The 18022-nt window shown below is 38.9% G+C and overlaps 1 protein-coding gene across 2 annotated transcripts in view; it reads right to left on the reverse strand.

Annotated features, from left to right (window-relative positions):
* pvalb6 (parvalbumin 6) overlaps positions 1-8767 on the reverse strand; it is an 11899-nt gene extending 3132 nt beyond the window's left edge. For both annotated transcript variants that reach the window (XR_004796486.1, XM_035655227.1), the window contains exons 1-2: positions 8621-8767; positions 178-243 (exon numbers count right to left, since the gene is read on the reverse strand). Coding sequence is in view for 1 of the 2 variants with exons in the window: in XM_035655227.1 (XP_035511120.1) it covers positions 178-238 (61 nt within the window). In the remaining variant the exon portion in view is untranslated. The remainder of the gene's footprint in view (positions 1-177; positions 244-8620) is intronic.
* Between the last annotated feature and the right edge of the window lie 9255 nt (positions 8768-18022).

An 18022-nucleotide genomic window follows, 5' to 3' on the forward strand; every position in this document is an offset into this window, starting at 1 on the left:
AACCCAAATCATCCACAGTCCATATCTAACCAAATCTGGGAGATCATATGTGGGCCATATCCGGCTCATATTGGTCCACAAGAGACAAAACACAGCTGAGTGTTGGTCCACTCAGCTGCAGTCGGCTCATCACGCTAGGCTTCCTCTGAACCCTGCAATCTGTGCCAAGTGCTTTACCTGCAAATGCATCTAGAGCTTTCTTGATGTCATCAGCGTTGAGGATGCTGCTCATTGCCATCTTGGCTGTTGGAGAAAAAGGAGGAAAAAAGACAAGGGAGAGGGAGACAGAGAAAAAGAAGAGGAGGACAGACAGGGGACAAGGTTAAAAACAAGGTCGCTAGAGAGCAGAGAGAGAACTCAGAGACATTCTCGTATTACACCAGTGATTCTCTAGAAATGGAGCAGGAAACCAGGACATGTGAGAAAGAGGAGTGACAAAGGGAGAAAGGGAACGAGGTGTGACGGAGGTGGGGAAAGAGAACGTTACCGTGGCAGAAAGATGCTGAGAGGGGGAGGGAGAGGAGGCTGGTTGTGTTATGGGATGTAGTACAAGGGTCATCAAAATTAAGGGAAAGATTAAACATAAGGGAGAGCAGGACAGAACAGCCAGTGTGGTGTCCATATCAGTGTTTTCCATTTTATCTGTGTGATATCATTGAGCTGTTACAGACGAAAGCAGGGCACAGAGCCAGAGGCCAAGTCAGCAGGGGTTTAAAAGGCCATCTGAGTCTTCTGCTGTGCCTGAAATACCACAGGAGAATTCAGTTTGTCAGCCCAGTCCCGATGGAGAATCTTCTTGTACCTCACGCTATGAAAGGTGAGCCTGGCACTTAACAGCGCTTTGGCTTTTTACTCTGCGTGTGTGACTGAACCTGATCGCTGCTTATGAAGTTGTCACCTTCCCCCCGACTTTGACTGATGTCCTCCTCTCCTCTGTTGCAATTGCAAACACATATATGTATACACTTGAAGCTGAACACGGAGAGGCAAACACACACAGAATCTCCAAGCAAGCAGGGGAGGAATAGTTAGGAGCTAGGGTGTTGAGAAGGAGTGAGTGACATGTGGATTAGAGGATGCAGTGCTCTGATTTCAGTTTGCTCATTGTTGTCTGGCAAACCTTAATATGGATTTGCCTCAGACCTTCATTATTTCAAGAGTGTATGACAGATGACTGACACTTCACTCAGGACATCGACTCAAATCTCACCTCCACCCAAGTGAATGCATAGACAACTTTTCTCTTCCACAGAAATCAGTTTATGAATATATTTGAGTTGAAAATAGGCCATTCAGCACTTACAGTATTTTTAATAGTAGCTCAACAGTTTCCAGAGTTTTCACGTGTGGCAAATCACATCTTTATTTATAAACAGATTGCTATATGTTCCAGCCTCCAGCTGTCAGGCTCAATGGGTTCTCAATGGATGTTTTCAAGACTAACTGGGAATCCATATCAAAAGTGTGATAACAGTAAGCACTGGAGCGTCAGCTCATTTCAACCAACTCTGACTTACATTCAGTTGTCAGTGTCCTCAGAACTGGCTGTCTTTGGCCAACAATACTCAACAGGCTGACCATCAGAAATGCAGCATGTCTCAGCATCAGTGTAGGTTGGTACATTTGATAAAATGGCATCTGTCTGTGTATCTGTTCTGTGAGTCGGGCAAGTGTTAAACGTCTTTCTGTGTGGATTGCCTGTTAAGAGTCTGCTAACATTTGCTAATGAGTGCTAAACCAACCACCGTAAAAGTCCCCATGCTGCCTACAAAAGGTGAGGTGAGGTATATAGGTGAATAATTACTTCAAAGTTGTCTTTTGAGGTTTGAAATTGTAAAGCAAATTAAGTGAAGTTACCTAAACTAAATATATTAAGTTGAATCAATAATTGAGAAACATTTATGGCACAGATTTGCTTCCCATTTACATTTTCTCAGCTTAAAGAGTCAGTTCTTTATTTTATATATGAAGAAAATGTGAATGTTGCTGAAGCCACTTTTTGCCAACATTAGTACAAAGACATCTTTGGAGGCTGCTACCACTGATCTTAACTACTGACTACTGTGACTATAAATATATGGGGGACTGATCATGGTTAGCATTGTTTTAATTTTTACGTATAAAAAGAAAAAAACATGACCTATATACTGAAGACACAGGAAGTTTCCATCATGTATATTTTACAAGAAAGAGGGATCTCTGGACTGTTAAGTTTGTGATAAAACAAAATATTGGACCAGCTGATGGTGCTAAATGAAAAGCCAGGGGAACACTGAAGTTATTACAGTAGTGCACTGACAGACCATCATAGCCATCCATACAGCCACGCTGCCAGCACGGCAAAAACAACTAAACTTAAGAGATCTGTCTTTTCAAGGCTCCTCGGACCTTGTGAAGGAGAACTCACTGTAAAATATATGCCCCAGGGGTCTTATACCTCCTTGGATACAAATACACACAGATACTTAACACTTCTTTGTCTGTGTGGGTAGCTTACTGTAAACGGATGGAAAATCTTTTAACCTTGTAACTGTGATGCTGATGCAAAGTATGGAGACGTGAAATGTCACATATAAAGGTCACAATAATGACACTGAATTACCATCATCCTGTGTTCCCTCTGAGCAGCACATAATGCTGAGCTGGCCAATATCATGGCTCTGTCCTTCTCAGTGGAAATACAGTCTGAGTTGCCTGTACATTTCCACCTATTACAAATCACTCATGCTACAGTATTTTGCTGCATCATGCACATTCAAACTACTCTAATATCATATACTTGATCTGTCACAATGTGGATTTATTAGGCACAGAAACAACACTGTTATTCATATGGGTTCAATTGTAACCAGTCTAGGATATTTGTGTGGCTAATTCATGGGGAAGTGACCTGTAAAGACTCCTTAAATCACATTTCATAGAAGATGGTAAATACATCCACAGTTATACAATTATAAAATTGATCCTGGCTATAGATCTTTGAACTACTCACAGATAAATGATAAACACTATTTGAAGTAGTTTGTAGACTTCTTTCATTGGTGTCACACTCAGTGATGTATGAGCTTCTTTTGAGGTATGGTGTTATCTACTTCCGTAACATACTGCTGCACACACAGATCAATACTGAACACAGCTGAACTTGTGTGGCCACACATTCAATCTTTTATCATTATAAAAGCACAACCTCCTTCTCTGACCTTTACCACAAAGGTGTCTGTGGGGAAAAGAAACAATTCACCGTGAAACGAGGAGGATAAGATTGATTTACTGAGATATCTCAGTCAGTGTGCTGCCAGTGGAACTGTATAAAGTATGCCACATTGATTTATTTGAAGCAAAGTATAAAGACCAATTGTGACAGTGCTGATCTATTCTCTGTCTCTGTGGACTTTTGATCTCAGTCAATTATCTGAAATGCTTTGCCTTCTCTCGTTCAGCTAGTTAAACCTGAACTAATTTTGTTTTAAGCCACATGGGGGCAGTGGAAACAACACTGGGATATCTTCACCTTGACTTGGCGAAATCTTAGCAAATAGTTGCTAATCTACACATCCAGCAGTTATACAACATTATCATTCATTTGGAGTTATGCTTCTGTTCACCTAATCAACATAAGTTCATTCTCTTTTAGCTCTGCTTTTGGTCTACACCAGCTACTGAAGGAAAAATGCTTCACTGTGTTCACCAGCTAGTCTGTATCTGCTGAACAGGTAGTGCTGAGTGGGTTTTTAGAGCTTTTTGATGAAAACAGCTGCTTGCTCTGGCTGAAAAGGAGCTGAAACTCACTATTAAGCTCTATAAAGCCAAAGGGAGTAGCAGATTCTGCTAACAATCCTCTATCACATATCTTCCTATTAAGGCAATATTTTTACATTTTGGGAAATATATCTAATTGCTTTGACATTATTAATTTGGCAGACATTTACAGACATACATATCAGGAGCAATTTGGGCTTCAGTATCTTGATTTGACAGTTAGACAGGAGTGTTTATCTGAAATGTATAGGACAAAGTTTTTTTCAATCAAGTCAAGGCAGTGTAACTGCAACCCATAATGTTTTTTAATTTAACTTTTAATAATCATAGTTATGTTTACCCTTTTTAAACCCCCATCTGATTAGGTGTGATATGAGCATCAATCAGACTCCACCAAGGTTATCTGCTGTACTGCACTGCTGATATAATGCCTGTATTGTTTAGTTGTTGCCATCGTCTATAACCACTCTTTGCTAGATAAAATGTTTCGACTCCAGTAGTACTGCATGCCCTTGCATTTTTCCCCTTCGTCTTTACTACACTGATTTGTGTGTTCTCAAAACTCTGTCCCTGAGGTGTGCTGTTTACTTCAAATCAACATTTTCATGACTGAAGCAGAATGCTGAGGCAAGATATAATACACAGAAAGTCTGCTCAGGACTCTCCATCCAAACGAGAAAAAAAACGTTCTGAAGCTGACACAAACTCTGGATTTCTCAGTATGGATCAATTGCTCATCTGTGGCTTTTATTAGTTTGTGCTACAGTAGTTAATCAAACATATTTTCAATAGACAACAGCAATGACATCTTTGCATAAAAACCTGAGAAAATGTACATTTATGTGCATTTACTGTATATGCGTTCATTTGTAAAGTAACACACGCCTGAGCATGGAATTGCCATTTTGGAGGGGCCACAATGTTTTTACTCAGAGCAAAAGGATTTAAGGTTGTCAAGTTTATTTAAAAAATAAATACTTTAAAACTGTTGAAGATAGGAGTCCACTTATTTAGAAAACAGTTAACTGAAGGTGCCTCATAAAAAAAGGAATAAGTTAACAATTTTATACATAAAATTTGAGCTTTAAAGGTTCCTCCAAGATGGTATCCCTCTTACATGAGGGTGAACGAGCCGTTTGATGTAGAATAATACAGTAGAGGTAAAACTGGGGTTTCCCTTGTCCCCCTCACCCTGATGGTCTCTCTAGGTGTGGGAAACCTAACCACGCTGCAGGGCTGCCAACTCCCCAGTCTACTGTAACAGCTGCATGAAAGTGTGAATATGTGTGTGTGCATGCAAGTGTTTAGGGTGCCAAGCAGGCTAGGGTGAAAGGCTTAAAGAAGAATGTACTTGCATTTTAAGAAACCCGAGTCCCTTATGTGCTTTTGACTGTTGTGTGTATGTTTGTAGGGGTGAAGCAGAGAAAGTGTGTATGTGTGTTAAATAGAGCGAGACAGTTGTGGGAGAAAGAAAAAAAGAGAAACATACTGCTGAAAAAAAATATGCCTCCACAATATCATTGCATGCCGTTTGTGAACTGGAGGTGAACTCTTGTCCTCTACAGAAATAGGCTTTGATGGTATTGTGTGTTGAGTTGTTTTTCCCCCTTTATGCTGGTGTGTCAGTGCACTGCAATGATGCATTTGACAATGAGCATTGTTTGGTGGAATCATTGTTTTTATGCGACTCATACACCCTTGGAGCTTTCTGCTGTTTTAGGTTTAAACCGAGGTCACCAATATTGTGATTTCTTTTAAGATGAATGACTGAATAAGAAAGACAAGGACTATGTAATTTCAATAAAAACAAAACTGTAATTGAATTTAGTTATTATTTTTCCCAGATAATAGATTTACCTTTCTTTATCTAAGGGAGCTCTAAATTTTTTTGAATTACACTGTAAGAGGAACAGAAAATATTGAATTGTACTATATACTCTGACTGTAATATGATTTTTATGGACACTTTACCTCTTTCATAATCTAATGTTTTCAATAAATCTCTAGCCTTTCTCCAAGAAGCCTTTTACTATTATTGTAATGTTTGTTTATAGGTGAAATACAGTACTGTGTTTGAGTGCCATTTGAGGGACTCTAATCCAAAAACACTGTAATATGAGTGCAAACTATTTTAATATTGGTGGTCTCCATTAGAAGTTGACTTCTATCTGTGAGTTAACAGAGAAGCTCAAAGTAACTAAAAACCTGAAATGGTGCTATAGTTGCACCATTAATCAGAAGAATATAAATAACAGGCCAATTTCCTGAATCAAAGGGGCCCCAGTGACTCTTTCTCCATAAAAGCTTTTTATCTGAATTGCTGATCTTCAAAAAAGCTTGATGGTTGAATGTAAGCAGAGTTATCTTTTCAGAGTGCATTACATTGTCTATTGATTTTATGGAGAGGCTGATAGAGAGAGGGTGTACAAGGAGTGCAGGGCTGCCCGGGGATTGTCTAGCTGTTATCACCACTGTCCAATGTCTAATCCTTTGGCAGGTACAGGACAGGGTAGCTTAACCACACAGTTACAGCTTGGCAACAACAGTAGTCGTGTGTGTGTGTGTGTGTGTGTGTGTGCTCATAACGCTGCTGTATTTTCAGTTTCTTTTTTTGGCACTTCTCCTTCACATTATCATTTTAGTGGTTTACTTGGTTGTAATCTAAAAGGGCCAGTGTGCAAGATTTAGTGGCATCTAGTGGTGAAATTGCAGATTGTAACAAAACAACCGCTTGCATCTGTTTTTGATTGAATTGTGTAAGAGAAATGACGGTGGCTACGAGAACCCGCGAAAAACGCAAAAAGGCCCTATCTACAGCCAGTGTTTGGTTTGTGTCGATTCTGGACTACTGTAGAGACATGACAGTTCAACATGGCGGACTCCATGGAAGATGACAGTAGATAAAAACGGCTCATTCTAAGGTAATGAAAACACAACAATTCCTATATTCAGGTGATTATACACTACTGAAAACATATTTATGAATATTACATTCCATTTCTGCCTAGATCCTTCCAAATGTTACACACTGGATGTTTAAACTCTGTAACTGTTCATATGGTATAAGAGTCAACAGCTGCAGCTCTATTAGCATGTTAGCATGCTAACCGGCCAGCAGTGGTCTCACTCACATCAAAATAATAACAACATTTTTTATTATTTTTAGTAGTTTGATGATTTAGTGAAGTACTGTTGGATCGTGGCAGGATCATTGTTAAACACCCACCAATGCTGATCTGACGTGACTCGGGCAAAAATCACAGATAAGGTAAATTTAATTCACCTTGCATTTAGTCTTGTATTTAGTATTCTAGCCTTGTATTTAATTTGCTCTCACTCTCTTCTGTTTTACCTGAAAGATATAGCACCTAGAAACCAGTCAGAAACATACCGTTACCAGTATAAAATGAGGGGTTCCTCTGGGTTTGAACATTGTTGGAAACATTTGGGATGATGTCAGAGCACAACTCACCAACATTTATAACAGGTCTAATTGTTTTTAGACATTTTATTGTGTAAATGTTCCATATTATACATTTAGGATAAAGTACAGCTGAGACTGATAGGAATATCTTTTTTGGGTCATAAACCCAAGTTTTAACCTATGGCATTGGAGAAAGATTCAGGGAATCACCAATGTTGTATCAATCAATCATAAATGTACCAAACTTATTTGCAATTCTTCCAATAGCTGTCAGGAAAAACAGAAAATGTCAACCTCATGGTGGCGCTAGAGAAAAAGTTGGGGATCACCAGTATTCATCTTCTGGGGACATTCATCTTCTGGGGAAGATGAATGTCCCGCCACATTTCATGGCAATCCATCCTGTAGTTGTTGATATATTTTACAGCCAGTCCCTAGAGCCAGGTTGCTAGCATGACTAAAAATGTATGTGAGCGTAAACGTATGAAATCTTGCTGTGATTACAGTCTCCCACCCGCTGACAGTAGGCACCACTAAAATTCATAATCTAATAAGGTCACAAACTCTAATGAGATGGCTTTGCAAAATACATATGTGATGGAAGCAATCTTAAGCATGCAGACCCAACACACATTTGCATAAAATATTAGAAAACAAATTAAAGATGTAAATTCCATTTAATCTGCCATTGAAAGCAACAGCGTTAAGAGTGTTAAAAGCATTACATATTTCATTGTGACACACAAACAAAATATTATGCGTCCCCCTCATTAATTAACTGAGACTGCATTCACTTAAGTATCATTCTGTCTATGAATATTGATGGTATATAATGCTACCCTGTGAGTAGATGGAACATATTTTAAATCGGTGATCAGCCAAAGTGTCAGAAGAAAATTATTCTTAAGAGAAACTTCATGCCTTTTACTGCATCATGCAGCATTTTGACAAAGTTACGTTACCCTGGAGCCCGGATTGTGACTGTATTCAATCTCATTAGGTGTAATTAAAATTTGACCTTGACAGAATATCACAAGTAAGCACTGCGACAAAAGTACGCCTGTGCCTCTTATTTTGGCAGCAAAACGTTGCTATCAGAAAGTAATTACCTTGTTGATATACTGTCTCTGTATTTAAATGTAATCTCGTTCTATAAAGGAGCCTGTAAAATAAAGTAAATTGCATTTCTTCACACGTTTCTCTGCCACCTTTGCTATTAGTTTCATATATCACTGCATTTGATCACAAAGTAACATCAAGAACTGTAGAAATATGTAAATGTCAACCATACACTATCAATATTGTCTTTGTTAACATCCCTCATCATAAAACTTGTGATCTGCTGCAGGCAGTACACTTAAACATCAAGGTTCGTCTGTCTGTCTCTGGCAAAGCTTTACAACTCTATACAATATTATCATTTTTTCTTCATCTTACCTGTTTGCTAGCTGACGGATGTTGAGGTGGGAGAAGAGCCAGATAGGTGCGAGAGGGACGTCCGGTAAGAGAATAGAGGCTCTGCTCTTTCTGTTTTATACGTGTCCTCTCCAACTATTTTGGGATGAAAAATGGACGCCCGGTTCAGCGTGGGGTCAGTGGTGTTAGGCTGCCATGCCGACCTGTATCGCTTTCCTGACTGCACTCATGCTAATCAAACATTGCTATTAATAATCATCAATCTCCACCTCTTATAGCGGCCAGACTTATTTTCTTATGCTCACCCTTTCTCGCCCCTCCCTTCCTCTGATACTCCCTCCTTCTTCCTTCCAGCCATTTGATTTCTCCACCTCATTTTCTCCCACCTCCCACCCGAGGGACCTCGCTCTGTCCTCTAATCCCCCTCTGATCTGATCTCTCCCCTTTTTCTTTCTTCTCTCTCTGTCTCTCGTCTCTTAAACTTTTAATTTTCACTTTTAATTCTCATCTACCTTTTTCTCCTTTAAGGCATTCAGCATCACGAGTGACAAATTACAAGGCCCAGACCTTTTTTCTCTCGCCATAATCTAAAATATTATGAAGATTGTGGTAATCTAAACAAAGCCCCTTTTCACTAATTATTATACTCGACATGTTACATTAGTGCAATTGTCCGATCACTAAGTGCCACTTCTCTTAGTTGCTATTGCTTTGCCTGTGAAGAATTCCATTCTTGCGTGGTGAAAGCAATATGTGCAGAGATCCAGAAAACCTCCATGGTCCACCATGCAAGCCACAATGCCATTGCAGACAAAAAAATTTGCAAGGGGCCCCATTGCTCTTCATCACTAACCCCAATAATAAAACACTCAGGCCGTGCCTATACATCCATCTGGGACAGTGGAGCACTCCCTGCCCAGGAATACTCCCTGAGGCTCACTTATAGATGTAAAGTGATTATAGATCACAGCGAACATCAGCTGTTTACACATTATCGGTAATATTGAAGAACCTCTCACGCTGACCTTTAGGAAGCACTCGTTGCGAGAGGCCGATACGAGACATAAGGACTACTGTCTGTACGTGAAAGCTATAAACAAGTTTTCTTTGGAGGGATACATTTGTATGTTCTTGAGCGTGTGTGTTGGACTGTGGGGAATGGTGTGAGTGTGTATGAAACATTAAAACAGGGGCCGGTGTTCCCTGCTGTGGAACGACTTTCGGACAACAGGTGGTATTATTTTGGTTACTGTCAAGGTATTGTATTTATAAGACAGCTAGCAATTGTATGATGGATGTTTTATTGGTGTTGGATGTTTTTTCAGACAGAATCATTTTGAAAGTAGCAGAGATTTATTATGTTTGCAAGTTAATCCTGACATGGGTTGTAGAAGCTCCTATATGCTTGTTTTGTTTGACACTGACCAATGACCTATTTATCATTTAGGTGTATAGGACTAGTTGAGCTGCCTAGCTCTATAAAACTTGCCTTTTACTCTATTTCTCTCTGTCTCTTTCTGTCCTCTGCTCTATTCCCTTTAGCATAACTGCACAGGGACATCACTCCCAGTCCAATTCATAAACCTTCCCCTTAAATCTAGAAAAATCCTAAATCTTTTTAACCACTCCATTCCCTTTCTTGTTCATCTCTCCCTCAAACGTTTTTATCTAATTTCGATGCAATCTTGTGAAAAATGTTTCTCTCCCTCCTTCTATCCATTTGCTGGTACGCTCATCAAAAATTATCACCTTCTCCAACCCCCTCACTGCAGCCAAAGGGCCGTAAAGGGAGTTGCCTTGATCCCATGATGTGCCAGGACGCTCCTTGCAGTTCTCTCTTGGCTGACAAGGGGCTCAGCAGGGGGTACAGGAGGGAATGAGAGAAGGAGGTGATGGAGTAGTGAAGCCGGGGGGGAGATAAAGGTAGATGATGAAAGGGGAGAAATTAAAAGAGAAATGCTGACAGAGCAAAAGACAGGTAAAGAGGGAGGGATGAGGGCAGTGAAGTGGTAGAGGGCTCGAGGTCGAGAATGGATCTCACCAGGGAATGCCAGTGTTAGATGAGTCATGGACAGGGGCACAGGATAGAGACGAGAATGCAAAATGACTGAAAATAAGGAAGAGAAAATTCTGATCATGGGACATTTTTTATCTCACCCAAAGTCTGCATAGCTATGGCCTGACAAGGAAAACCATCAGGGGTTGCTACTGAAGACATAATGGAAAACTTTCACAGACAATTTTATTCTTCTATTCCCTTATCATTGGCAACTTCTCCTAGCTAAACAGCATCAGAATCTCAGTCCCATTTGCCACACGGCTTTAAATGATTTGATATGATTTTATCACTGTCATTAAAAAGACTTTTGGCTTATGTAATGCCTTATGGTATTCCCATTCATAATGGTTTGTTTGAGATAGTTTCAAAGGGATATGTGAGTTAGTTGCATGATGACTGACTTATTCATATGGAAAATTACCACCTTGCACAGTGGTTCATTTACAGTGTGTGTTTTGCCATTGGGGATTCCTTAGCAGTCATGCAAACCATCACCAGATCTATTGTTAATCACACAAACAAGCACTGCTCAATCTGGAATTCTCCTGAGGGTATCTCACTCAGTTTGTTATTCAAATGATAATCAAGTATTTGTGGTGCAGAACAAACGTGTAGTTATGCTATACACTAATTATTTTTCAAAATTGGATGCATTGCTACTCCAAGTCCAGCACTGGTTTTGAGTAAAACATGAGATAACTTAGAACTAAGGGAAGTTAGTCTTGGGATCAACAAAGAGGATAAGATATGAGGAAGAATTCCAGGGAGGAAAAGAATAGAGAAATAGTGATGCTAATAAGAAAAGGCAGGAGACAGGAGAGAGAGATGCCTTTGAACTTGAGTCCAGGTAAGCCAACTTAATGCAGACACATTTTGAACCGATTTGCGGGTAGCATATAGAGAATTTATGTTCCCAGCCATCATGCACATTTTAATTTTGTGTCCCAAAAAACGATGCATGTATATGGCAGAAATCTGAGAAAACACCTAAACATCACAAAGTGCATCAGTCTTCTCATTTTAACCTTTTTCTCTTCTCTACCCTGCACACTCTTCTATAGAAACCTTTTGAGGCCATTTTTGTCTTCCTCAACTTGTCTGTTTTCATCTTTTCATGATTTGATGTCTGTGTAGATATGACAAGCCACTGCCATTCTATGCAGATAATACTTAGCTCTACATTTCCTTCAAGAATGTATCTTAGTATGCCTGACAGAAATATATTTATCATCCAGGACCTCCTAACTCTTGGGGTTATCCTTTACAGCAATCTAATTATATAAAAGAAGGTGTAGTATCATATGAAATAGATCCTAGCATTAGTGCACAGGTAATATTGGATTATACCAACTATATACCTGACACTTCATTTGTGATTCAAATATTATCTAGAGGGTGAGGCTGCTGTTTGAGGGCATCAATTCCCACCTGAATGTCACTAAGCAGAGGACACTGTTTGTCCTTGCAGGCTGTAGCTCCTGCCTAAACAATTAAATTACACCAGTTACCAAGTCCTGAAACAATTTTTTGAGGCACAAGCATAATTCTGCTTTTCTCTTTCCCAATTTAGAAAAATGTTCTATTAGCAGTTTGATAAACAACAATCAGTTTTCAACTATTTAGTCCAATTACTAGTTGAATAGAATTCCTTGCATAAAAAAGACGCATGAGTCAGATGCTGACTCATTAAGAGGTTCACAATATTTATCGCTAGCTGCTTGACTTCCATTCAAAACACTGATATTACCCTGTACTCACATATCACTGCACTGATTCAACTGCACATTGGCTCCTCACCTTGTACTTGACTATTATACATACATTAATAAGGCAGTTGTGATTCATCAGAATACTGGTACAGACTTCTTTTATCAATGTTGTGGCACTTATTGTTTATATAGCACACTCAATTACCAGACTACTTATCCTGTTAAAAATGAAGAACAGTAGATTTACTTATTTTACTGTTATTTCACTCCAATGTTCACTGGCTAAGAACATCTGCTAAATGCCTAAATAGCATCTTTCTCATTTAATGCTAAATTAATAAGACAGAATAATGTGATGTTAGTATTTGTATGTAAGTATGATCCAGAAACGTTTCACTTTGGCACGACCGGAGCATGGGAAGACTTTTGAATTTTGCACCTGTTGCCAACATACAAAACATAGTTCAATACACGTATAATATTGTTTCATGTTTTTAAAATATTTCAGGTATTTTTACCAAACATAATGTACAATTATAGTATTCTGAAGATTATAATGTTTAGTTATAAAATTTAAACATTTGAATAATATATGCTCACATACCAATCGTCTAAACATTACTAAATTTTAATTAAGGGCCGTTTTGGAGCAGAAAGATTATTGCTTAGCTGAGTCAAAGGATCTGGCTCACTAAAAAGAGCCATAATTTCCATCGCAAATATAATGGGGAACTGATGTACCAGATCTTTGACGTCAATTGTCTTCAGCACTGTGCAGTTTGTCTCCACACAGCAGAAAGACTGAAAATTATGCATTGAGAACAAAGTTCCACCATCAGCATTTTTTGACAAGGTTTTGCATTGAGATAAAGTGTGCTTGATTTATTTAGTTTAGAGCAGCAATCAAGTGCTAAAGTTTGTGCAGCTGTGACAGGCTTGATGGACACAAACATGATAGAGGTCGAAAGACATTAGAAAGAAAAAGATTGGACAGAAAAAATGCTGGTGTAGAGAGTAACTTAAGTGCAACAATACCCAAGTACTTTTGAAGCAAAAAGCCTTTATATTTAAAGCATGCTCTATTTTGATGTTGTGCTTGAATGAAAATAATTTCATGAGTCATTTGGGGATGGTTCAGTATTCCAATAGTGATGTGAGAAACATTTTACATTATACTATCAACAAATCAACTCTATGTGTTGTCAGCCACCGCAAGGAAATACAAAATCCATTTAAACAAACTGAAGGTAGGGAATATGTAAATACGTAAAACACTTGACACTTTTTCTAAAGGTATCATGACACACACACACACACACACACAGGCAGTGTCTTTGTAAGAGACAGACAGAGAAAAAAAGAGCAGTTATATGGCATCATCTTTGTCCTCCCCCTACACTACTATATTACTCTGTCTCAGCATTTTTTCCATCTGTCTCGAACATTGAAAAGGTGCAGAGTGAAGAAAATGAGTTGACTAAGAATAGAAGAAAAATGGAAAAGAAAGATGATACATGCTGAGATAGATAGATAGATAGATATGGGTGTGATTAATATGATAGTGATGATAAGAGTAAGATAGAGGGATGATGATGATATGACATATATAGATAGATAGATAGATTAGATAGATAGGGTGGGGGGACATTATACATGGCAGCAAAAATGAGAATGAGACAGGAGAGGAATGATTCGCCTGTTAATAGGAAATCCAATCCAATTTCATCTGCTGTCTGTTTTTGTCCACGTGTGTCCAATGTGTGTACGAGCGCCTGGTGTTCATGCAGCATGATCCACTTGCTTAATCATTGCTCTTTCTATTTCCATATTAAGGCATCAAGACAAATGCCCTCCTCTTACACTATACAAATAGCTCTTTTTGATGCAAAGGAACACTCCTCGCTGCAGGGCCTGCAGATATCGGACAGAAGTACAGAGATACCAAGCGATCGAAAGAATGATTGACCTGTCTCTATACACCAAGGAAGCCTTGAGAGGCGGAAGATAGGATGATGGAGGGCAGAAGAGGAGGCAAAAGGCTGCACGGGGGAAAAATTGATTTGTTGGATGTTATTTAGGGAGAAAGATGTATGAGTGTGGTGACAGAAGACTGTCAAGCATCTTTCTACGCATCTGTCCGTGGCTCTGGACAGTTTGGAAAATGAAATCTCTCAGGTCAGTGTTGAAGCTATCCAAGCCATATAGTGTCAGTGTTGTTGTCAACAACAGGATCTTTATCACTTTCATCACTATATCTCCACTGTTATCATCACTGAATCGATGCTGCTACCTTAGCAGGCTGAGGCTGGAGACTAATGTACTTATTATTAAAACTATAGTACATGTGTAATAAGGAATATTAATGGCTTGGGAACAGCAGAGGCTCTGGTGAATGCCATTAGTTTGCATGTATTTTGTCATAAACCAAGTATTCAACAGGTGAAAATGTTTGACCTGATAATGTTGCTCTGTGAAAAGTTAAGGGACCACCAAAGTTATTACAATTCATCCAGAGGGGGAATAAATGTGTGGATTGTCTTCAGAGTCAGAGGATCATTAAAGTCATTAAGATTCATCATCCGGAAACTATGAATGTCTGTATCAATTCATTCGCTAGACGCTGAAATATTTCACAGGATAAATGAAAAGTTTGACTTGCTAGTGGCACAAGAAGATAAGTCACCAAAGTCAGTAGCATTCATCCTCTGGAAACCATGAATGTCCGTACAAATTTTCATGGCAATCCATCTAATATTTGTTGACCAGCCAACTGACATTGCCATACCTAGAGACACATAACATAGCTAAAAATAGAAGAGATTATCAAAATGGGCTTTAGAGCTCTAGAGCTCTTTGAACTTTTTCATTCTGTCATCCTTACATCTGAACTAATTTTAGACCCTGAAGATGTCATAACAACGTAGATGTGAGTAAGATTAGACTCATCATTGTGGTTAAGATTTGGAGTGTTAAGTTCTGTCGCATCACCAAATAATAAGTGTGGTGGGCATCATCTTAAATCCTGTAGGGTGTTAACATCTTCTATCTCTTTTCTGTGCCCTCTTTCTGCCCTCATACGTAGCCTATTATCCACACCATACTGAACACCAAAAGAAAATCAGCTGTCATGATGACGTAAATACACATACTTATATAGAAATAGACATGCACAAATATAGCCAAAAGTCCAAAACCTATCAAACAATTCCTATTAAAATGGATATAAAACACAGCTGTGGTGATACATGCACTTGGGCATACATAGCAGGAATGCTGAGGAGAGCTGCAGTGTGTGAGGTGCAGGGTCTAGATGAGAGACGAGGGGTGATTGTGTGATTCACACAGTATCTGGTGCCGGCCTTGGCCGGCAGAATAGTGTGAACCCCGGCAACAGGTGTCTGGGAATAGTTGACACTGACTTCAGAAGCAATATGAGTTCCAGCGCGGTGATATGAGAGTCGGCGAGTATTCAAAGACAGACAGAGAAAAAGCATAGGAGAAGAAAGAGAGACTAAACTTTTAGCCCAAAGTAAAAAAGAGAAGTTAGGGTATTGTTGAAGGGATGATAAAAGAGGAAGTATGAAGAATGTTAGACAGCAAGATGGGAAGTAAAGTAAAACTATTAGAGAAGAAAAGAGTTCAGAAGATGGGAGCGGCAGAGAGGTATATGGAGATAGATATATTGGTGAGGGTCACTAATGAATGTTTAGGTGGAGGTGTACAATATCAAAATAATCTCAGTAAAAATGTCAGGTCATTATTTTATGTTCAGCAGTACATTTATATTGGGTGAAGTTATTTGAATTAAATTGTTATTTCTTCCAATGGGAGGAAAGGGAAAGCATTTCTGAAAGATAAGATTTGAGAGCTGGTAGAAGTGAAGAGAGTTTATGGGAGGCCATATAGGACATTTTTCAAACTTTGACTTTAAAGGTCCAGTGTATAACATTTAGCCGGCTCTATTGGCATAATATTAATAGGTATGTTTTCATTAGTGTATAATCACCACGGGTTGCCTTCCATGACGGCCACCATGTGGCCCAGAACGGACAAATCAAACACTGGCTCTCGATACGGCCTTTTGCGGCCACCGTAGTTTCTCCTACACATTTGGAAGGCTAAGCTGTATTTAAATGGTTGAAGTCTTCACCACTAGATGCCACTGAATTCTACACATTGGTCCTTTAATTCAGATTATAAATACTAACATACAGATAAATACAGGGTTCTGCTAACCAGAGGTGGAAGAAGTATCCAGGTCCATTATTTAATCATATGTAAGTATTATAACAAAATGTACTTAAAGTATAAAGAGTAAAAGCACTCATTGTGCGTTAAAATAGTCCCTATTTACAGTATGTAAATATATGTAATATATTTTAATCTTATGGTTCATACAGCCCATCATACAATTTGAGGATAACACTGATCTGAATTCAGACACATGCACATGTACATTTATCTGAATGGCAGTGTTTCATCCCTTTATATCCACAAGCGATTGTCCAGCATTGAGATTTACAACATTTAGCAAATAAGGGAAAGATATTAATGAGAAAATGTCTTTACCCACATGCACATACACATAAACGCACTTCACCATACATTGTACATCTACATGTAACCCTCCTCCTACTCTCCTACACATATCATCCTACATATACATGTAATGTGTAATGTAATGCACATATACAGTCGACCAACACACATGCATATTCTGAAAATGAACAAAGACATGTTCGACCTTGAAGTTTAGTGTGTACAGGGACATGTGTTTGCTGTGGTGTGTGGTGGGTGTGAGCAGTAAAGTATATCAAATTCGAACAAATCACTAGTGTCAGGCAATAAAAAAGAGAAAGTCTCTGAAGATTATTCCACCCTTAAATCCTCTCAAGCTTGAATCACATCAGCGGCATATGGCCACATCTGCGCATTATGATAATAACCACCAACGACTGTCTGTCACAGACAGTCTGACAGTCATGTGTTCCTTTTGTTAATCCAAGGGCGACTTGGTATCACCATACTACGCAATGCTGCACATTATAAAAACATTAGAGTGATAATAAAGCCTGTTTTCATGGAGAAAACAGCACCTGCTCTGCACTCTCATCCTGCAGATGTGTGCCTTTATTTGCTCTTTATGGACAGTATAAGTTAAGAGTCATTCCTAAATGGATGGTCCATTAACACACATTATATTAACTGGCTGGTGTGCACTGAAAGCCAGCCGCATTGCAGAAAATCTAATTTAAGTCAAGGACTCACTCGGGTGAAGGATTCTTCTGGACATCACTTTGCCAGTTTGCAAGGCAGAAAGGAGGAACCTATATCATTCTATCCATCAGTCAATTAAAACAGAAGCTATTAGTGTACATTAAATAAGGGCGTGTGTGCCAGTGTGTCCTCAGTTTAATTGAGTACTAATTTATTGCATCCACAATTTGTGTGCATTTGTTAATGTATATGTCTTCAGTACATGTTAATGTGTATGTTTGTTCATCTGACTCTGTTCAAGGCTACTAAGACGGACAGATCAGATGTTTTCTGGTCTTTTGACAGGGATTAGTTTTGCCAAGTTTAATCATATGTAATTTATACATGTTTAAAGGGACACTTCACCCATTTGCATTAAGCTTTGTATCATTAGAACCC

This window comes from Morone saxatilis, unplaced genomic scaffold (genome assembly GCF_004916995.1).
Source record: "Morone saxatilis isolate NCDOM2014 unplaced genomic scaffold, NCSU_SB_2.0 Contig14, whole genome shotgun sequence".
NCBI classification, from domain to species: domain Eukaryota; kingdom Metazoa; phylum Chordata; class Actinopteri; family Moronidae; genus Morone; species Morone saxatilis.